At 37.7% G+C, this 23,606-nt stretch overlaps 1 protein-coding gene across 2 annotated transcripts in view; it reads left to right on the top strand.

Annotated features, from left to right (window-relative positions):
* Nucleotides 1–23,606, top strand: part of MSRB3 (methionine sulfoxide reductase B3) — a 165,175-nt gene that overhangs the window by 49,959 nt on the left and 91,610 nt on the right. For both annotated transcript variants that reach the window (XM_053921208.2, XM_024576410.4), the window contains exons 3-4: nucleotides 1,223–1,331; nucleotides 2,998–3,075. In XM_053921208.2, coding sequence (XP_053777183.1) covers nucleotides 1,223–1,331; nucleotides 2,998–3,075 — 187 coding nt within the window. The remainder of the gene's footprint in view (nucleotides 1–1,222; nucleotides 1,332–2,997; nucleotides 3,076–23,606) is intronic.

Raw genomic sequence — 23,606 nt, 5'->3', positions numbered from 1 at the left:
AATTTCAGTGAACTCACATATGAACATTACATGCCTTAAAAGTAAAAGAAGTAGAAAGCACTTCTACTCCTCAATCATATTTCTTAATATTTCAAAAGAAGTTGAGTTCAACATTCAGGAAACCAAGCAGGATTTCTTTTAGTAATTTCAAAACAGTTTTCAGGTAGGGCCATCTGCAAGCCCCTTTTCCCCTGTGATGGATGGCAAAGAAAAGTGGTTTTACTGCAGCCGGCAAGGTTGCCTTGTCCTGGAGTTACATTCCTTTTTGCTCATTGTGCAGGTAAAATAAAATACTACATATAAACAGGTGTTGTCTGAACATTTTACTGCAGTCTGTATAGGCTGAAATAAAAGCTGCCATTGTTATTAGAATCACATTAAAATTATTTCACCATTCAAATACACTTAATCAGTGAAGTGTTCCTAGATATACTTTGCAAAAAGAAAATGTAGGTCTCTAAGTAAAATCACATTCACTTTTCCTCTTCTCTTTGTCTTTCCCCCTCCCTATTTTTATCACCCTTCTTTGGAACTTCTTGAATCTGCATTAGTGTAAGTGCCTTCTCCTGGAGTCTATTAACAGTTTCTTGCTGCCTGTTTAACATGGTAAGATGCAGTCTTTTAAAGAGACATTTGTTTTTAAGAACTCTGCAGAACCTAGTAAAGTATCAGACAGAATCACAGAGAGCAACAATCTCTAGTCGTGGAAACTGTATCTTCAGAGTTTTAAAATATAGGATGGTATTTAAAACACCCAGATTGGAAATTGAATGATGAAGGTTTCAAGCCACTCTCTACTAAGACGCAAACTTATTGAATGGAGAATTACTGTGTAACATTATATGCCCATCATCTTATACATACAGTGTGACTAGAGTTATACTCTTAACATTCACTAAAAGAAAGAATTTTAAGGTTTTGGAGACATAAAGGGTGTCCTACCATCTCGTGACTGTTCAGTGAGTTTTTACCATCACGTGCTAGCCGTTCAGGCTGCTGCGCGTTGTCGGTGCTCCAGTGCAGTCACCTGAATCTTGAGGAACTTTTTTTTTTTTTTGACTGGGAGAACTAATCAGCTGCAGTTCAGGTAAGGTGGTGCTTTAGGGACTGATCTGGTCACTGGCAATTGGCTGCACAAGCCGTGCTGCAGCGGCCAGCCACAGCAACTGTTTAGGGTTCAAACTGAAGAGCCTCCTTCTCCCATATCCTTTCTCTTTTCCAGGGTCATGTAGGGATAAAAAGAACTGTAAGGTGGTCTTTTCCCAGCAGGAACTGAGGAAGCGGCTAACACCCCTGCAGTACCATGTCACTCAGGAGAAAGGGACCGAAAGGTAAGGTGAACTGTAAGAAAAAGTCATTAAGCAAGAGCTAGGTTTCTCCACCCCAGCCCCACCCCCTCTGCCTTTGAATCTTCTTCCTTGACATTTAATTCAAGAAATTCTACACTTATTTGCTAAAGACTACAAATTAGAATCCTGGAAAAGTTTTGAAAATGATATTGTTTAGGTTAAGACTAAGTTTTATTTATTCTTTCCCCCATTTAATGAACACTCTATCTTATGTAAAGTCACAAGGCTTTTATTAAGGGCCTGTTTTTAGTTTACTACAAAATGTGTGGAAGTAATAGCGATTTAGGTACATTTTTTGGGAAGACATCACAGTAAGCAAAACCATGAGGGACATGGCGCTATGCCAGGATGCTGAAATTTTGAAGGTGGCCATTGTAAGTATAGACGTTTTGGCTGCAAAAAGAAGGTAGCATAATTTAGTTCCTTTCTACCCCACTCCAATTTCTTTTTGAAGCACATGTGGAGAAAGTATTTATTGGCTCATTTGTGGTTGGAATGTCAAAAATTTTCAATAACTGCCCTCACATGGCTTTGGTCCCTGGAAGTTCGCCCCGAGTCCTGAAAAAAGAGTTTGTTCACTTCCAAGACTCTCTTTAGTGAATAAAGTCTCTCTCAGCTGATTCCAGCTCAAAGGTAACTTGCCAAGGTCCAACCATTTTGTTGTCTAATTTATACCATGGAGCTTGGCATAAGGCCGTAACTTACCTCTGATCCAAATTTATTAATGATGTAACTTCTTGTTTTCATTCATGAAGTGAAAGAGCTCTTTACCACACATGGGGTTCTTGTTAATAGGCAACACTCTCTTCCTGTCACAGTGGATACTGTTTACTGAATTTACCAAGTGTTGAATCTCTGACAAAGTCCACCCTTGCTGCACAATGAGCCAGCGGTGGACGTCAGGCTCAGCCCAGGAGGACCTCTGCCCGTCCCGTTGTGTACAAGACCAGCAAAATGATTTAATGCACACAAACAACTAGAGATTAGGTCATTCTTAAAAATTCTGTTTATAAAAAAATTGGACCTCATAAAGAGGGTGAAAGGATAATAAAAACAAGCTGCAGAGCACATAGACTTTTTGTTGGGCCGGCACAGCTGATTTGTATTAGCTGAGTGACCTCCTAGCCTTTAAGATTGTTAACTTAGAAAAATATTCCCTTAAAGCTGCAATATTCCTTCTCAAACCAAAAAATAAGACTCCTTCCACTTGAAGTCTTTGGATCTTTCTGCATTTTCTGGTATATACTCTTGGACACTGTAGAGTAGCAGAAATCTTATGTAGTGATGTGTTTTGTTGTTGTTTTTTCTGTGGATATGAACTACAGGCTTTTAAAAAAAAATAGGATGTTTTTCCTAAGCGTTACATAACTACATGACTCTTTCTGTATACATATACATACACACATATATGTATACATACATACACACACTCATCCTGCACTGGTTTGGAGTACTTATATGCACATTTTATTATATAGATTTGAAATATATTAGTCATGTTCAGATTTCCATATGTTTAGTCTGTTCTCATTATAGGACAAAAAGCCCTTGAAAGATTTATTATAGAAATATATTTTAAGCAAATACATTCTGTAGAAATGATGCTAACTTTACTTAATTTTTTAACGCTCTGTTTATTGTTCACCAGTGCCTTCGAAGGGGCATATACACATCACAAAGACCCTGGAATATATAAATGTGTTGTTTGTGGAGCTCCATTATTCAAGTAAGTGTATTAAAAGCCTATGGGTATGGACAGGTCACAGATGGCAACAAACCGGTTACTGCTTGTTCATATTAGAAACTTTACATTATTAAATTTTCTCATTTCTATTTCCCACCCTCAAAAACATAATTGTTGATTTTGCAACACTTGTATCTTTAAGATACCCAATATTAACTTGTTCATTGCAACAAACATGAGGCTTAGTAGAGCTACAGAAGATTTATTGAATTTTCTATCAGCAAGTGATGGCCCTAAATTTATTTATTGGACTATAATGAAAATCCTTTATGTGCATCCTTCAGATTGAATAATATCCATCAATCTGACTATTCGTACTTCTGTAACGAGAGGTAGTACCCATATTGAAAGTGACATGGGAATTATAGCAGGTACTCGTACATATATAAGCAAATTACATACTATGAGTTTAATAGTTTTTGCATTGGTCCAAAATTTTTATTTTAAAGATCTTAATAGCTTACTACAAAATAGGCAGTACATAAGGCTTTTCCACCAAAATAGTTAATTCAGATATTGTGTTCTAGAGATTATGAATTTTACTCAAGAAAGAACAACCTTTACCAAAATTTATTTATTTAGGTAGAGAAAATCCGAGAAGCCTTATACTCCCATGGGGGTGCTGATTTGGGGAAATAAAAAGACAGAAGGCTTAAGTGAGAGTAAATGTTATATATTTAAAACAGAATGACAAATTTCTTGGGGGAAATGTACAAACAATTAATATGTGTAGCATGTAAAACATAATATCTCTCTATAAATGTTTCCCTCTTAAAACACTAACATTTACAGATTTTTTAAAGAAATAATAGGAAACAGTAGTTTCCTTGAAAAAAAAATTTAAAATGTTTAAAACCCTTCTTACTTTGCATAAAACTTTTTGCACGTTATTGTTGGTTGAGAATCTGTTCTGATTTCTCAGGTAGGAATTCTTTATGTTAAAAGACCAGCCCTTCAGGTTGTCACCCATTTCCTTTCAGAAAACGCACATCCTTATATTTCAGCACCTTTAGCTTGTGTCATAATAGTTGATACAACACTTAAGATAGTTGCTGAGCCATGTTAAACTTGTTAATATCCCAAATGGTAAAAATGGGCCACATCCCCTTTGCTTTTTGTTTAAGATTCTCCACTTTTTTTCTTATGTGATTGAGTAAAGTGATGGATCTGAGGAAAACTTACTGTTTTAAATAAGAAACAGAACAACTGTAAATAAAGGCTTTAACCCACGTGAGATTTTGAGTCACGAAAACTAAAAGCAAGACCCCTATCCAAGCATAGGTCCTGGCGGGGCCCAGGGAGTTTCACATTTGATGTAATACTGCCTCTATTTCCTGTAGCATTATTGTAAGGAAAGCTTTTATTTCTAAGTTTTTATGGAATAAGCTTTGATACTGTATTCTCCTTTTTAAAACAAGGTTGTCCTTAGTTGATTTCCTGTCAAAAATTTTTTTTTTGGCAGCGGCAGAATATCCCTGTCTGTAGAGTAGAAAGGTAGCTCATTGACTTGGTGTTACTATCTTCATACTGGAGACCTTTCCAGGGACCACAGGGCGTGAACAGTTTTGAGGGAATCAGTTTTCTGGTCCTCAACTGTACGTACACTTTGCCGAAACTGATGTGTCTGAGAGAGTCTGTGGTTGGCCACTTCTTCCTTCCTGTTTCCTGTATCATAATCACCCTTCTCCTATCTCACAAAAGATGTCCTATCTTTCACCCATCTCAATCTTTAAAAAAAAATTATTTATTTGTTTTTAGAGAGGTGAAGGGAGGGAGAGAGGGAGAGAAACAGCAATGTGTGGTTGCCTGTGGAGCGCCCCCTACTGGGGACCTGACCCACAACTCAGGCATGTGCCCTGACTGGGAATCAAACTGGTGACCCTTTGATATGCAGTCTGGCACTCAATCCACTGAGCCACACCAGTCAGCCAAACTTACTATGATTTATTGTCCCAGGGTAAAATATCTAGGACATAAAATAAAACAACAGCATTACTTCTGAAGGGGAGACCCATGAAAGCAAGGCCAAAAATATTGAAAAATATTGAAGTGGTAAAAAATTATTGAAATATTATTTCATCTTGGTAAAGCGCAGTCTGCTTGTTTATCTCTGCCTTCTCTGTTTTCTACTAGTCTACTTGAGTGACATGGTTGTCATGAGGACGTGTATCAATATATTTACATATTTATTCAAATTGAAAAAATTAAAGTCTTTTTTGGGACAGATAATAAACCTGATTTGATTGATAGATAAGACAGGTAGGGCTGCCTTTGCAAATTAAGGTATATGGTGTTTTTCTCCATTCATTAAATGGTATAAATATATAGCTCTGAGGTTTTGAAAAAAATATTTTAAGCTTGCAATTTATACATAGAACACCAGAAAATTTATCTTTTTCAATTATTGATGTTATTGATAAGATATTTTAGTTGCTATTTTACAGTATATGAGGAAGTATGTATCAGTCAGTACCCATTCTGGGTACAGAAACCACACAGTAATCTGAACTGGAAAGTTTAATATAAAGAATTATCACTTACAACAGAGGGTTGTGGTAATGAGGGACTGTCTAGTAAGAAGTAAGTAGAAATTTTAAAGAATACAGAAATAGCAAATATAAGGAGGAATCAGAATCCCTAGAGCTGAGATGCAGCCCAAGGGGAAGTTTCCCCTGCAGTCCCCACCCTCCTACCTTTTGCCCCTTGGGGCTGAGATCTGGACTGTTGGAGAGGGCATGTCTGTAGCTTACTAAATACCAGAGAAGTCACTGTACTGTCATGTAATGCAGCTTTCCAGAAATCCGCTTTCTGGAATTTACTGGAAATCTACCCTCTGGGGCAGCAATCTTCAACGTTTTTCTCATGGCACACATAAATTAATTACTAAGAACCTGTGGCACACCAAAAATACAGGGTTCTGCAGAAGTAAAGCTTGCGTGAGTGTGGTTGGTGGGGTATGTGAATGTCTCGGACGAGATGGGCAGCAATTTGAACATTTCACCTAACATGTCATATGGTGTGCGTGAGTGTGATATTGTTATGTTATAGAATTACATGCTTGTGATTTTCTACTAAAAGATTTTGTAAAGTAAAAGGGGCATTATTTGTGCCGGACCCTGCATATATATTTTGCCAGTCTGACAAAAGAATAGGTATAATTTTGATTTATTCACACTGGATGGTTATTGTACTATTGTTGTGTTGGTGGTTGTCATTTTTAAAATTTTACAATCCAAGGCAGAAGAGGTCAGTGCCCCTGACTAAATAGTGAGGTACTGCATGTTTTAAAAATTCTTGCCGCCCATCGGTTGAAAATTGTTGGTTTAGTGAATCAATGGCATCACTGTTATATCTTCTGGGAGAGTTGGTTTCATAGTTCGAACACAGATTGTCAGATACAGTTGAGGGGTGTGTGTGTGAGAGAGAAAGTGCGTGGAGTTTTCGCAGGGAGTGAAGTAAGAAAGTTAAGGAGAAAAGACTAAATAGCTCAACAATATGGAAAATAACAGTGGAAGGGAAATAGGAAATAAAAAGAGAAAAGAAAGAAGTGCTGAATTTGAAAGTGCCTAAGCATTAGCAGTATGGAAAGGTTATCTTCCTAACTGACATTTCTGTTACTCACACTTACAGTGTGTGTGTATGCATTCAGGTATTTGTGTAATCTTCTTCATTTATTTGACACACACACGTATATATATGTGTGTGTGTGTATATATATATATATATCAGTCAAGTAAAGTTATATATATTTTCCTTACAAAAAAGGTCAGTCAATTATTCTCATTTCATTTTCATACTTTACCCTAAGCACATTTCCAGTCAACAACATACTACTTTCTTACTGCTTACCAAGTACAAGAACCTTATTCACAGACTGCTTATAAACCAAATGTGTAATTTATTCCACGGTTCCCATTTTCTTCACATTCACGAATTCTACCAAGCTAGTGTACGTCGCATATAGTACTACTGATTTTCAGTTAGTAAATTAACTGACAGAAGTAAGAATGTTCTCTCCTCTGGTTATTTGAACTTCTAAAATTTCATAAAATGAATTTATTGCACATCAGATAAACCAGGGAACGCATTGGTGAAATAATTTAATTCAAAAAGTATATATGACCACTTATATTTTGCTTTGGCTGACACTCTGCCAGGTGTTGTGAAGCAAATCTATGAATTGCCTTCTCCTTAAAGTACTGACAGTTTTGTTGGAGAGATGAGACAACACAATAAATAGTTATAAATATGGGAAGCTAATGTTAGTTTCTGTCTGATTATGCCTGTTTGAAATGCTCTCTTGTGTGACAGGAGGGTTTATGGCTGTAGCAAAGTAGGGCCAGTTTTCATGGAGGACAGGAAACCACATTTTACCAGGCAGAGAGAAGGGTTCAGTTCCTCCCAGGTAGGGGATGCCTGATGGAGGATGCCACGTAAGAAGAGGGATTGGAGATAGGATCAGAAGTGGATTTTTTAAGGAAATAGTTAGGAGACTGGTCCAGTAGAAGTGGGGAGGTGAGGTGTGTAGGCAGTATTGGGAGATGTGGCTGGAGGGCTGAAGGGCCCTCATTAAGGAAGCCTTTGGATACCAGAGGACATTGCACATCCTGCTTGGAACCCTTTAAGCCCTGGCATCCTTTCCAGCGGGAAGCCCTGCCTGAGCCTTCCAGAGTGAACTTTGTTTTCCCTCATCTCTGCTGCCACAGCACCTTGTATGCCCTTCCATCGTTGCATGTCCCACTCTGGGCTGCAATTACCTGTTTATGTGCCTGTCTGCCCACTAGCAGGTGAGCCCCACCGTGGCAAGGCCATGTCTCAGTCCTATTTATATCTCTAGTCCCGGCATGTCATCGTCATCACTGAATATTTGTCGATCAGATATGTGTCTGAACATTGTCAAACAGATTGCAGGGAAATTTCGAATAAGACAATAGCATCATGTAAAGGGGAAGTAAGCCAGAGCAGTGTGCAAGATAGATTTCTGGGGGTGAAAAGAGAAGGAAATAGGGGTGTAACAGCCTCAATGGCAACTTTTTTCTTTGTTAGCTGATAAACTTCAATATTCTCCAATATCATCCACGTGTAATGAGTTCCTGATGACTTTAAGACTCTGAGGAATCTGTAGGGTAGTTTTTATTCTGTATACATTTACTTGTAAGACCTTGCACTGAATTAATGGCTTATTTTATATAGGCTCACTAATGATGATGATGATGATACAAGAACTAACACTCACGTAACACTTACCAGATGCTAGGCATGGTTCTAAGTGCCGTCTGTATAAGGCCTTTTAATCTTCCTAACAGCACATTTTATAGACGAAGAAACTGAGAGAGGTAAGTACCACATGATCGCATAGCTAGTATGTAAATGGATTTGAAATAGTAACACTCAATTTAAGAGACAAAAGCTAAAGAATCTTAGGGAAATAAAGTTTTAATATTTTGCTTTGGTCACACTAGTCTGGTTATTTTGCTCAGCACAATGGGAGCACATGGAACACACCCACCCACACACTGCATTCCTTGAAAAAAACTGTATTTGTCATAGTACTTAAGTGGAAAATTGAAGACCATTCTAGTGGGGGGGTGCTGAACCAAAAGTAAATAGATCCATCACGGCAGATCATCAAGAAGGACTCAGCTTCCGGCTGGCTGTTATCCTTAGGGAAGCCCCTTGGAATCCTGACAGGAAGAAGTAGCCAATGTTGAGTAAGCCATAAAGCCTTTAAACATCTGTGAGGTAGGACGGCAGCTGGATACACGGGCAGGATTCTAGTTATTGAAACTGAAAAGCATTTTATTTTCACTTATCAACTCCCCATTTCATTTTCTCAAGTAGCTGTATTCCAAATTTTTACCTCTTCTTAGGATTTTTTTTTTTTTCTGAGATGATTGAGGCCAATTGACATAAGCTGTCTTAACTGTGTTTCCTCCCGTCTTAAAATTTTCTTGTATCTTTATTTTCATCGATCAGAACACCCATGCATGGGCGGAAAGCAACTGGTGGAAACAGTTGAATTTTGGCCCAGATGTGTGACCTCAGATTCATCACCTATAAAATGGGGAAAATAAAACCAAACAGGTGTAAGAACTAAATACAGAAAAATTCCTAGTCTATGGTAGTTATTCTACGAATGTTAAATTCAAGTGGCCTGACCAAGTTTTAGGAACCTATCATGTTATCACAACAGCCTAAGAAATTCCTTATAATGTGAGAAAGTGCAGGCTTGATTAGAGAGGGTCTGTCTGTTAACGGTGTGTGTTAGTGCGATGAGTCGCTGCCCCAGCTGTGGTGCTACATTTCCAATGGAACTCTGCTGCAAAGCTATTCACACATGCTACATTTCACATGAGCCTCCGGTGCGTTTTTATTCTAGGCTACTAGAAAATTTAAGCCGTTTTTCTACTCTTTAAGAACATAAGCCCTTTCACTGAAGAAATTCCAGTTCAGTGCCACACACAATTTACTCAACTGTGCTATTCAGTGTATGTTACTCCATTTGCCACTAGAGAAGACTTCCAACATAATCTTTTCCCCTTCTGATATAATGGTAAGTGTGTGTGTTTTGGGAGGGGCAAGAGGGGAGAAATATAAAAGCAGGGAGGGGAAAAGAAAAGGGGGGCAGGAGAGAGAGTTCTCTATTTGTATTCTATTCAAATCCCATCTTTTCGGCTCCTTTAAATGCTATCCCTGTGATACTTACTCAGAGACCTTTGCGTCACTGTGGAATTATGCTAGGGAGAGTAACACGAACTTGATTTCAAGCTTGCTTTTTATAGAACTCTAGTTGGAAATTACTCATAATTCCAGCAAATGTTTCTCAGTCTTTAACAAAATGCATTTAACTTGAATTTAAGACATTTGAATTGCCCTTCACCTCCTTCTAAATTCTTTAACAAAGCAAGCTTTCCAGTACAATGAAATCACTCTATAATGAACTACATTTCTGAGCAGTGGCTTAAACTTTTGTTATATCAAAATATCTCATATATTATTTTACAGAGAATATAAAATCGACTTCCCTCGTCCCATTGACCCTTCCTGTCTTGTCCCCACATACAGCGATTTACAAGAAAAGTATCTGTAACAGAGGGAGTTACTTTTCCATACTCATTTCATGCAAAAGCTCAGGGCAAGACCACAGCTAGATTGAAAGAAAAGTACTTCCTGGAGTTACTGGCAAAGATAAGGAGCAAAAAATATTGTGAATGCGTGACTCATTAAACCACCAGGAAAAAAGAAAAGAAAAGTATAAATAGCATAAAAGCATAGCATAAAATAAAGGAAAGAACAGCTCCTTTTTAAGAAATCAGAAAACTATGACAAGGCATGATTGAAAGTTTAACAATATGCAAAAATTGTTGTAACTGCATCATTCTATTTGAAAGTTATAGCCCTTACGGGTAGCTGAGTTGATTAGAGAGCTTCTCAATAAGCCAAGGTTGTGGGTTCAACCCCTGCTCAGGGCATATATGAGAATCAACTAATGAATGCGTAAATGGGTGGAACAACAAATCAGTCTGTCTCTCTCTCTCTCTACCTCCCTCCCTCCCCCACACCCCTTTTTCTCTCTCTAAGGTAAATAAAAAATTAAAAAAAATTAAGTACATATACATGTAGGAAAATTGAAGCAATATTTACACATGAAATCCCTGAGTAGCCAAAAGTGTGAGTGTGAGTGTGTGTGCATGTATGTGTGTTTTGAGGGAAGAAAAGTGGGGGAAGGACAGTGTTGCCTTATATTACCTAAATCACAATCTCATTTCTTTAGTTAATTTTCCAAAAGTACACAGAAATAGCTTAGATTCTCCTTAGTGAATTAGAATGGATAGTTAGGATAAGCTGGGAACCATAATAGGAAAAAGTTTTATCTATAATTCATGTAAACTTGTTAGTGTGATCAGAAAATTCATGAATGTTTATCCCACTTCACAAACTTTGAAATTGCTTAAAGATATTGAATAGCTTGTAAAAATAATATACACATTTTAGCGATTCTGAGGCAATCCATAAAGCTGCCCTTCTTGTAAATAAGTGATTCTTTTTGTCAAAACACGGTCACTGATTCAGTAAGAATTGCATTACTTTTCATTGAGATGTGTGTCTTCAGTCTATCTTACACACGGAGAAGGGACCCATCACATAACATTAGCAAAGAAAACTACAGAAGCCATCAGAGTACCAAGTGAAAACAGCTGTGAATTTTAGCATGGACTTGCTGCAGAAGCTAGTCACTTAAACAATCCATCACATTTTCCTCATCTGTAAAATGGTGAGAATAATCTCAACTCTTTCTTACTCATAGAACTATGGTATCACATTAAGGAGTTGCATAAGCATATTCTTAAAGATATAATGAAAGCTTTTAAAATATGGTTCAGCTTTAAATAAATATGTAGGTAAAGCTTAAACACCACGCAAATCTAAAGTTCTCAAAAAGTGTTGACTCCAACATTGCCACATGTTTTATAATAGATTGACTCAGTGATCCATCTCATCCAAAATATTTTCATTTTCTGTTGAGTAAGTTTTTAAAAAGTGAGTCTGGATTCTAAATTCCCCAAATAGCGTGACTTTGATGAGTAGCTGAGAGTTTTAAAACATTAGTTATTTGCAAATCTATAAACTTTGTGAGAGAACAGGTCGTGACTTCAGATTTTCTCCATCTACAGGAGCATAGGACTTTCCATATTCTTGATACTTAACTATTTGTTAAATAAGTAGTTTTGTTCTAGTAAGTCAAGAATAACAGACATCACAGTTACATGATTCCAGTTGATACAAAGTGTAAATAGATACTTGGTTATGGAACTCCCTTAATTATTACCTCTACCACACTTGCTAAACTGTTTTCTCTAGACAGCTCATGGAACTTACTTTCAGTGGATTGTTTCAACAATGGCATAGCTTGCAACGGCAAAGGTGTACTCATCCCAAATAAGGGAGAGACAAGAATGTTGATGGCTGGAACCTTTTACACAGAAACATCAAAAAGAGCAAAAAGTGACAAAAAAGTAAGGTCAGTTATCCAAAGCTGTATCCAAAGCAAAGTTCATAGTCAAATGTTTTTATTAAAATAAGAAAGATTTAAAATAATCGAACTAAGTAGTCACATCAAAGTGCTAGAAAAATACCCAAAACAATATAATAAACAGGGATAAAAGGCCCACCTTTTTCCTGCAGGCGTTTGCCAAGCTAGGCGTGGGAAGAAAGGGAAAGATTCCAGACATTTCACAGCAGAGCAGAATTTCTCAGTCTCAACACAACTGGCATTTGGTCTGGCTAATTCTTTGCTGTAGGGGCTGTCCTGTACATTGTGGGATATTTAGTAGCCTCCCTAACCTCTACCCACTATATGTCAGTCCACCGACGCCAAGTTGCGACAAAATTTTTTTCAGATATTTTCAAATACACACTGGGGGACAAAATTACCTCCAGTTGAGAACAGTTGATCTAGATAGTCAACAGAACAATCAATCAAGCTCTGATTAGTAGTGCTTTCAGTTTCTGTGGTGCAAATACTTCCATCATGGGCTCTATCAAGCTACAAATGTGGCATCACTGAATGCGGAGTTGGGAAAAGACATGCAGTAACACCATTATATAGTATTTTTGTAATAACAATACAGCACATATAAATAATATAGACAACAGTTAAGTTTAGTTAAAAATTTTACACATTTTTGAGCATTACCTTTATTTTATTTAATTTATTTAATTGTATAATTCATTTTTAATAAATGCCTATGGTTTAGCAACTGGCTCCTAGAGTTCCCAAACTTTTAACACTAGGTTCTCTTGGGCATCAGCACACCAGTATAATGGGGGCAAAACAAGGGTACACCATGCTTATCAAAAACTGCAGCCCAGCTTCAAGTTAGCTCAGTCCCTGATTAATCTTCCCCTTCGCCTCCCTCTCCTAGTTGTGTGTCAGAGAATAGGATGAACCCTCTGTAGAAGATAACATCATCCTGAGTCCAATTTTTCATACACATCATCTGGCATTTATCAAAAATTACCAAGCACACCAAAGTAAAGACCAGGGGAGATAAATTGACAAAAGGAACAGGTCTATACATGGCTCATATATCCAGATATTTAAGTCATCAGACACAGATTTTAAAAATAACTGTGATTAATATATTCAAGAAAATAGATGACAAGATGGAGAATTTCACCAGAGAACTGGTATCTATTGTAAAGAACAAAATAGTTCTGGCTGAAAAAAGCAGTGATTGAAATATAAACACAAAAGATGAGTTTAACAGCATGTTAGACATAGAAGAAGGCAGGATTAGTGAACAGAAAAACTAGCCAGTAGAAAATATCCAGACTGAAGCTAAAGAGCTAAAAAAATAAAGTTTTGAAAAGATAATACAAGATAGACAATTTCATGTAGAACATAGTAGAGCCACAGAAAGAAAAGAAAAGATAATCAGAAAGAAGCAATATTTGAAGAGACAACAGCAAGAATTTTACCAAACTGAGAAACAAAAACTAAAGTCACAGATTCAAAAAGTGTTACAAATCTGAAACAGGATGAGTGCAGAGAAAACCATATCTAGGCACGTCACAGTAAACCTGATGAAAATCAAAGGCAAGGAAAAAATCTTAAAAGCACTCAGCTAAAATAACTTGAAAAATAAAAAAAGTAGAACTATTAAATAAATCCAAGAGTTTGATGTTCAAAAAGACCAAATAAAGTTGAACATTTCTGTCAAGTCTAACCAAGAGAGAAAAGGAGGAAGAAAACATAGGTTTGAAACACTAGGTCTGAGAATGGGATAAATAACCAAAGATATGGGAAAAAATTTTAATGGAATACTGTGTATAATTGTATTCTAATAAATTAAAAGTCTCAGCATAATTTTCTAAGAACAAAATACAAAATTTGGCTAAAGAAGGGTTATAAACTTGAATTGCAGTAACACAAGAAATTGAGAGTTATCACAAACCAGCTATGACTTTTACAGAAAAAAGAAAACAAATTATTTCTGTACTACTACAAACTGTCAATCATAGAAAATAGGCGAAAGGCTATTAATTCCTTTGACAAGTGTAAAATACCTCTAAAACCAAGACCTAACAAAGACATTACAATTAAAGAAAAATTATAGACCAGTCTGATTTATGAAAATAGACATAAGTATATTAAATAAAATATTAGTAAAAGGAACATAGCTATTTGTTAATGAGTAACATGCGATGACAAGCTGGGGTTCATTTCAGGAATATATGAGCAGTTTAACACTGGGACATCTCAGGAAAACCTGTGATCATCTTTGTATTCCCCTAAGAGATTTTATAAAAATTCAAAGTGCATTTTTTAATTTAAAAAATTCTTAGTGAAATAGGAATAAAAATTAATACTGTTTCCTCATATATAAATAGCAATTGATTAAAGGATTTATTTATTTTCTAAAAATGTATTTTATTGAGTATACTCTTAAAGTTGTCACAATTTTTCCCCCATTGTTCCCCTCTACCCAACAACTCCCACTCCCTCAGGCACCTCCAACCATTGTTCATGTCCATAGGTCATGCACATAAGTTCTTGGGCTACTCCATTTCCTCCATACTATTCTTAACATCTGCCTATCTATTTTGTACCCACCACTTATGCTCCTTAGTCCCTGCACATTTTCGCCTATTCTCTCCCTCCCCTCTCCTAGCTGATAACCCTCCAAATGATCTCCATGTCTATGATTCTGTTCTTGTTCTGCTTGTTTGCTTAGTTGTTTTTTTAGATTCAGTTGTTGATAGTTGTGAATTTGTTGCCATTTTAATGTTCATAGTTTTGATCTTCTTTTTCTTATAACTCCCTTTAACATTTCATGTAATAATGGCTTGGTAACAATGAACTCTTTTATTTTAGCTTAACCTTATTTGGGAAGCACTTTATGTGCCCTTCCATTCTAAATGATAGCTTTGCTGGATAGAGTAATCTAGGTTGTAAGTCCTTGCTTTTCATGACTTCAAATACTTCTTTCCAGCCTCTTCTAGCCTTTTCAAAGTTTCTCTTGAGAAATCAACTGATACTCTTATGGGAACTCCTTTGTAGGTAACTCTCTCCTTTTCTCTCCCTGCTTTTTAGATTCTCTCCTTATCTTTAATCTTGGGTAATGTAATTGTGATTACATTACATTACTTCCTGGAAGTATATTTCCTTTGTCAGATTGGGGAAGCTCTCCTTAATTATTTTTTCAAATAAGTTTTCAATTTTTTGCTCTTTCTCTTCTCCTTCTGGCACCCGTATGATTCATATGTTGGAACATTTAAAGTTGTCCCAGAGTTTCCTGAGCCTCTCCTCATTTTGTTGAATTCTTGTTTCTTCATTCTGTTCTGGTTGAATGTTTCTTTCTACCTTCTGTTCCAAATTGTTGATTTGAGTCCTGGTTTCCTTCCCTTCACTGTTGGTTCCCCGTATATTTTTCTTTATTTCACTTTGCATAGCCTTCACTTCTTCCACTATTTTGTGTCCATACTCAATCATTCGTGAGCATCCTGACCAGTGTTTTGAACTCTGCATCTGACAGGTTGGCTGTCTCCTTGTTACTTCGTTCTCTTTCTGGAGTTTTATGTGTACTTTCATTAGGGCCATATTTCTTTGTCTCAGTGCACCTGTTGTGTTGTAAGGGGCGGAGCCTTAGGTACTGGCCAGGGTGGGGCAACCCACTTTGCTGTGCTGTGGTGCTATATGTGGGGGAGGGGTCAGAGAGGGAACAATGCCACTTGTTCCCTCTCAGCTCTTGCCCCAATTTCAATCACTTCCCCTGCTACCCGCAAGCAAATTGGGCCCTTTTGGTGCTGATTCCCGGGTGGGCGGGTCTCTCCCTAGGACTCTATGGGTCTCTCTAAGGAACTCTTATGAGGCTGGGAGTTTCTAGTACTGCTGCATCCCCCACAGGTTTTTACCACCAGAGGTTTTGAGGCTTTGTTTCCTTGCACTGGAACCCTGGGTTGCCTGGTCTGTCTCGCTCCCCAAGTGTTCCTCCCTGTTTATCTGCACACAAATGTGGGACTGCCCGCTTCACCAGCCACTGCCTTGCCTGCCCAGTCCTCCAGCTGCTGCCTTCCTGAAAGTCCTTCCCACCCCGGCTGCCTATCTCTGTTCCTCCTCTGCCCCTCCTACCAGTCTGGATGAATGTTTCTTCTTTAACTCCTTGGTTGTCAGACTTCCATACAGTTTGATTTTCTGGTAGTTCTGGTTGTTTTTTGTTTTTAAATTTGTTGTCGTCTTTCTTTTGGTTGTGCGAGGAAGCAAAGCATATCTACCTATGCCTCATCTTGGCTGGAAGTCCTCCCAATGATAAATGGAAAGAAATGAAATGGAATGTAATTGCAAATTGATTTTTGGGAGCTCCAAATTCACCTATTTAGTAATCTACTCACATACCAGGGATATACTTTACCCACTACCTTGTCTTCTAAGTTGTTCCTTTTTCTTTCTTTTTTCTTTTATCCCTAAGTGACTGGGTGTGATGATAATCCATGAAAGGTGGCCACTGGGTGGTTACACATAGCTCAGTCCTTTTATTTATGTACCTTCTCTTGGCCTCCACTTCAAGCATTATTTCAAATTTTCTCTCTCCTCATGACTATCTTCCATCTTTCTGTAATTCACACATAGTTCTATTCCCAGACACCTGGAGATAGTTGATGAAGAATGGTACACTAAATTCAGAAGATCTGTATTTATTTCCAAACAGACAAATTTTAATAAACTGTTTATCATATTTAGATTAGGGATTTTTAAAAAAGGCATTGATTGAAGACTTACAGTGTATCAGGCATTATTTCAGGTACATGTTAAATGCTTTAAAGAAAATTATTTCCTTTATTCTTCATAACAAATAGAAAACCAAAGCTCACAAAGGGCGTGTAATTTACAGAAGGTAACACTAGCAGTCAGAGATGGAGCTAGGACACAAATTGAGGTCTGTCTGTCCTCAAAGGAACTGCTCCTCAGCTCCTGTATTATGTTATAATGCCTCCCTATATTCTGGCTGATTGTTCTTTTTGCTGAGTAATTCACCATCTGGTAGCTATCACACCCTGTGTTGTTAATTGGTGCTAATTTTCTGATGATGGCCAATTGACTATACATTGATTTTAAAGGGGAGAAAGCTGTGATTAAGGTATAAGACATGTGAGGTTAAAGTCACAACTTTCCCCACTTACTTACTGTGTATGACTTTGAATAAGCTACTTAACCTCTATGAGCCTTAATTTCCTCATTCGTAAGGATAATACCCATTTCAGAAGAACTTTTCAGAGGATTAAGTAAATCATGTTGAAATATTTTGTTAGTGGATAAAACAGTGTAAATGTGAACCATTGATGATACCGAAACATGGTAAGGATTGGCATAACTTGCAGACTTCAGAATGGAAGTTCATTGGAGAAAGGGATTCATGCTGTTTATTTAGAACAGAGACCAAAAGGGCAACTAGGTAATGCCTTAAAATTCAGGGAAGTTTAGTCTGTTTGCTGTTTGATTCACATCTTGGTGGTTATTGCAGATTGGTGTTGAGGATGATTAGTAATTTGCTGCAGGCAGGTGGCCTACCGAGGAGGGTGATTTGCTTGTCCAACAACAAGACAGGTTGGGAGAAACCTTGGAGCAATAATAGGTAATTGATGGTCCTACTGTCTTACAAATTGACCAGCCTGTATCCAGAGTGCTCTGTGGTTCAGTACAAGACCCTCACTTTAAAAGGCACCACATTGAGAGAAGAGCAGTGGACAGTTAGGAGACTCAAAACCATGTCGCTTCAAGCAGAGATGTCTTTCACCAACTGACTTGTTTCACTTAGCATAATAGTCTCTCTAGTCAATGGTGTGGGGATTGACTGGGAGCGGTTGGGGGTGTGGTAGACTGGGCAGAGGAGGGCGAGAGAGGAAAAGTAAAAACTGGGACAACTGTAATAGGATAAAAATAAAAAATAAAAATGAATAAACCTGTCTAAAAGCTAAAGAAAGAAGAAGAGGAGATGATGGAAAAGAACTGCAAATGCCTAGGTCAGGGGAAGGAGAAAAGTCAGGGAGCCTTCATGGTCTTCTTCAGCAGTTTGCAAATCTGCAAACATTAGGCTTACAAATCCAAGTGTCTCCCCAATAGCACCCCCGCCAAACCCCCCTCCCCCCAAACCCCTAATTTAACAAGATTGTGGTGGAGCTGAGAATTGTTTTCCCTTTTTAATTTTTTTTAAGGTTCTGCCCTAATTCTTACATTTGGCTATTATAGTCTAGAGGAGGCTTAAGGAACATTGGCCTTAGGGTGATGTCCACAGCCACGTGAGGGAGGGAACAAACTCTACAGACAATAGACAGTAAGAGGTGAAAAGATCTGTCAACTGTCTGGATGTGAGATTGGTGAAAAGCTATTACTAATGATTAATTTGATGTTCAGACCTAGCTCAGGAGAAAAGATGACAAATTCAGTTTGGAAGCCTGATAGATTTCAGGTTTTAACCTAAAATTTCAGGTACATCAATATTCCCTAGTGTGTTACTCTAAATATTTGTTTCATCAAACTACTACTCCTACATAATACCAATTCCATGACACGTTAATATGTGTTTGTTTTTTTTAAAAAAAGGATTCTGTGGACTAGTAAAACACTGGATTACTTATTGGAAAACATTCGGTTAAAATAAATCAGTTGTGGCTTTACCATGACAATCAAGGAGTGCACACAATTCACTGATACAGAGCTGCAGGAGGAGAACGTTATATGTAGCATTTCTGAGCCATTTTGACCACAGAATCTTTTCTTAATCAAGGAACATACTGTGAGGCTTATGTTACTGATAATACACATTGGGAAATGCTAAAGAGGAAGATAAGGGGAGATATATGAGGCCTGTACTAGTGTAAAGGCCAAAGTGAGAGACACCGATAATATGGAAGGGTGGAACTAGACTACGTAATGCTGCAGAGACCTAAAAAAATAAGAACCACTTATAGGACAGTAACCAGAGGGGTGGGAGGAGGACAATGAGGGGGGGAAAGAAGGGGAAGGGTTGTCAAGGAACACATATAAAGGACCCGTGGACAAAGCCAAAGCAGGGGAGGACTGAGGGCGGGAGGGGCAGGGGAAAGTGGTGGTAGGAAAATGAAGATAACAGTACTTGAACAATAATAAAAAAAATGCAAAAAATAATAAGAAGAACCAGTGGTTAGGTTTGGCAATGTTAGAGAACAATTTCAGTAGAAGTAGTGAAAGTCAGATTGTGAAGATTTTAGGATAAAATCTCATCTTTTCAAACCACAAGCCGAAATGGAAATAATGTGGTAAAATACCGGAAATTAGAATAATCCCAGAAAACGTAGTCATCCTAGTTATGTCACTATAGTTAAAATAGGAGTGGTGAGGCTGACCCCTTAGAACTGGAGGGAGAGAAAACTCAAGGCAAAAGTTTATTTATTATTTTTTGATAAATTGAAGAAAGGTGTAAACTGGGATATATTTAAGGTATTAGAAATGAGGGAAAAGGGATTTAAAGAACAAGTAGAATAAGTTTTAGGAAAGAAAATGAACTTTTTTTCTTTCTGGGAGACAGGGAAAAGATTTTTTTAGATTGATAATTGTCCATCTCTGAGATGAGTTTTAAAATATTTGTGTGTTGGGATCAGCTGGTTCCGAGCTTGTGAGTGGGTTTGCCACAGAGGAGGGGTTGAGCATTGTTCGCTGTGTCACACCGCCACAGTGGGCAGATGAAGGAAGGAGAGTCAATTAAAACCAAACAAGGTAACCATGTTCAGTTTATCAGTCCTGTATTTTATGATCATGGATCAGCTAGCTGTCACTCATGATTCCTTCTGCTATTAATTCATCTTCATTATTTTGCGGTATACCTGGAACAAACGACACCTCTGTTCATTTGAACAAACTACACTTTTGTTCATTTGTGTCTTGATTTGTTTTCCAGTGGTCATTCTAGTTGCGATTTTATGCTCTAAGGAAAGTTGGCTTTATGCTGTTGGACATTTTCACATTTTACTTCTATGGACTCACTTCACTATGTAGTGTTAATGGCAGCTGCGTGACTCACAGTCTACATAAGCATAAATTAACTTCAGTACCTCTGTGGTGTGCCCTCTTTGAGATTGCTCTGGAAGACCACCCAGAAGGTGGGATTTACACAACTGCAGAGGCCCATTCAATTTGAGAAACTGAGCAGTACTGACCGAGTTACACCTGCACCCTTCAGAATGAACCCATGTGCTCCCGATGGAGGTTCAAACTGCTGATCTTAAACTATTATCTCTATGGGCTGAATTACGGCTACTTTAAACGAGACCCCTTCCTTCAAATAGAGCGCTTCATGTAGTGAGCACTCCATGAGTGCTTTCGGCTATGGCTTAATAAAAGTTCAAATCTTCTAGTGACCTTCTTTTCATGGTTCCCAGATTTGAGGGACAGCTTCTTGATATTGAATCTTTGTCCTTCATTTTATTTTTGCTTGGGGATTTAATGGAGTGTGAGTTTACTGACCACACAAAACACGTCTTTTTAGTGATGAATCTTTTCAGGTGATTTGCTGTCCCACTCATGGAACCTGAGGTTTTATCATTTGAGTCATGTGGCCAGAAACAACTATAAAATGAAATGTTTTTATTAAGTTCACCAAGAAAGTGCAAATATATTATTTATTACTATTATTATTGTTGTTGTGTTGTTATTATTATTATTTTGCCTTGGGACTGAGCCTTTTCTGACAGATTTTTACTTGTTTGGTGTTTAGTTCAGTGCTCCCCAGAAAGGTTAACTTTATAATGGTGATTCATAACAACTTGTGAGTGTGGAAGTTTCCACAATGTGCTGGGAAATTTTTTACTTCCTCATTGGACAAAAAGTTCCTTTGGGAATTACTAATGTAAACAAATTGAAATAATTAGAAAGGCAGAATGCTTCCATATTTTAAGTAGAAATTTGCTTTAAAGGAATGCCATCCAGGTCATGGTACTTAATATCATCTGGAGAACTTAAAAGTATAAATTTCTAAACTCTTTAATCTGTGCTTTTTAAAAGCTTGATGTAATTTAGATAATCATGCCTTTTCCCAGAATCATTGAATTGGACCTGGGGAACCAGTGATTTAGTACTAATTTCTGTCCCCAGATGAGGTCAAGAAACATTTTATACCATCTCTTTTTAAGACAGTTATATGCTTTCTATTGTAAAGTAGGTTTTTAGTATTATGATAAAAAATTAATAGAATTATACTAATCGGAGATCCTGTGTGAGCCCACATAGTTTGAGACTTTATTGATCCTGCAGCTCACAAGAATAAATCAGGAATGCACAGTAGACACAGATGGCAAAATGACTCAGATGTGAGAAAACATATTCTTCTCTCATTCCGCCCTCCTTTTTACTAAACAAAGTAGAATATCTCCCTAGTGACCTAAGCAAAAACCCGAGTCATTTTTGATTATTCTCTTTCCCTCACTTTCCACATCTAATCTGCCACCGCATTTTGTGCTGTTTACTTTCAAGATATATGAGTATTTTGAATTTGACTCCTCACCATATCCCCTGCTTCCCCATCATCTTTGTCATCTGTCATCCAAACTACTGTAATAGTCTCTCTGGCTTTTTTTCTTAATAGACTTTATTTTTTGAACAGTTTTAGATTTGCAGAAAAATTGAGGAGAGGGTGCAGAGTTCCAAACACTCCATTACCCAGTATTCCCTATTACATTTGTATAGTACATTTATTACAGTTTGTGAACTAGCATTGACACATTTTATTAGCTAAAGTTCATGCTTTAGTCCTGTTTCCTTAGTTTTTACCTAATGTCCTTCATCTGTTCCAGGGCACTTTCTGGGCCATTACATTGCATTCAGTTTTCATGTCTCCCTGGGCTTCTCTTGACTGTGGCAGTCTCTCGGTCTTCCCTTAGTTTTGATGACCTTTATAGTTTTGAGGAGTATTAGTCAGGTATTTGTAGGATACCCCTCTGTTGGTATTTATTTTTATGTTTTTCTCATGATTTGACTGAGGTTAAGGGTTTGGGGGAGGAAGATCAAAGAAGTAAAATGCCACTTTCATCGTCCCCAATCAAGGGTATCTATCATCAACACGACATCACTTTTGATATTGGCCTTGGTCACATGGCTGAGGTAGGGTTTATTAGGTTTCCTCACCATTAAGCTATTCTTTGCCCGCTTTCCATACTGTACTCTTTGGAAGGAAGTCACTACGTCCAGCCCACACTTAAGGAGTGCTGAGTTGTGCTCCCCATCTTGAGATCTTGAGGACGGAGCATCTACATAAATAATTTGGAGTTCTCTTGAAAGGGAGATCTGTGTCTGTTCTCTCATTGAATTAATTAATTAATCATTCATTTATATCAATGTGGACTCATGAATATTTATTTTATACTTTGACTTATAATCCAGTGCTACTTTATTTGTTTTGTTGTTCATACTCTTCCAGCTTTGGCTATTGGGAGCTCTTGCAGTTGCTTCTGTGTGCCCTTGACATATGCCCATCAATGTAGGGGTTTCTTTGTGTGTTTGATTTTTTGAGCCCTTCCTTACTTTCTGGCACTACTTGACGCTGTAGGCTCATCTTGTATATTTTGTGCTCCAGTCTCAGAAAAAGCCATCTCTCCAAGGGGCCCTGGTTCCTATTATTAGAGAATAGTATTAAATGCCAAGATCTGGGTGCTAGGTGGGCTCTCTGCTTTGGCTGTTGTCCCACTGAAGTTCATTCTTCACAAAACAGAGTGAGGACACAAATAATTTAAGTAAGACTATAATCTGTTCTTTAAAGCCTCTGGTGATTTGCACATTTAGAAGTCACAAGTTCTTACAATGGCTTTTTGTGATCTGGCCTTTGTCTACTTCTCTGCCTTCATCTCTTACCCTTCTGTTTTTCTTTCACTTCTTTCTAGATACAGTGGCCTTTATTTGCACCTTCTTCTCTCCCTGCCTCCTTCTGTCCCCCTTCTTCTCCTCCTCCTTCATGCCAAGTCTAGGTTTTCACCTTTGTCTTTCACTTGGAATCTCTACCAAAGATGCCGTTTGCGCCCACATTGCATGTAGGTTCCTGCTCCTTCTTTAGGTGTCGGCTGGAATGTAATCTCTTCCTAAAGCATATGCTTCATGACTTTATTTAAAATAGCTTTTCACCCCCATCCTAGGAGCTCTCTATCCCCTTGCTCTCTAGATTTTATTACAGAAGGTAGTCTATGTAAACCTCTATGTGAAATAATCCAATTTATGTAGTTGTTTGCTACCTGATTCTCTTCACCAACATGTGAGCTTGGTTTTAGTATCTAAGAACCTAGAACAGTACCTGCACATGCTCAATGTTCAATACATACGTGTAACAGATGAATGGAAAAAAGAATCAATGACTTTCTCATCCATTTGCCTTTGAAAGTTTGCCTTAGGCTGGGTTTTAATTGCTCCAACTTGAAATGCTAAATTTTTGCCTCCTGTATGCTCCGTGACCGGCAATTGAACCTGCAACCTAGGTATGTGCCCTGACCAG

This window comes from Desmodus rotundus, chromosome 3 (assembly GCF_022682495.2).
Source record: "Desmodus rotundus isolate HL8 chromosome 3, HLdesRot8A.1, whole genome shotgun sequence".
Taxonomy (NCBI): Eukaryota; Metazoa; Chordata; class Mammalia; order Chiroptera; family Phyllostomidae; genus Desmodus; species Desmodus rotundus.
Note: the sequence above shows the minus strand (reverse complement) of the source record. Positions and strands in the feature narration are given on the sequence as shown.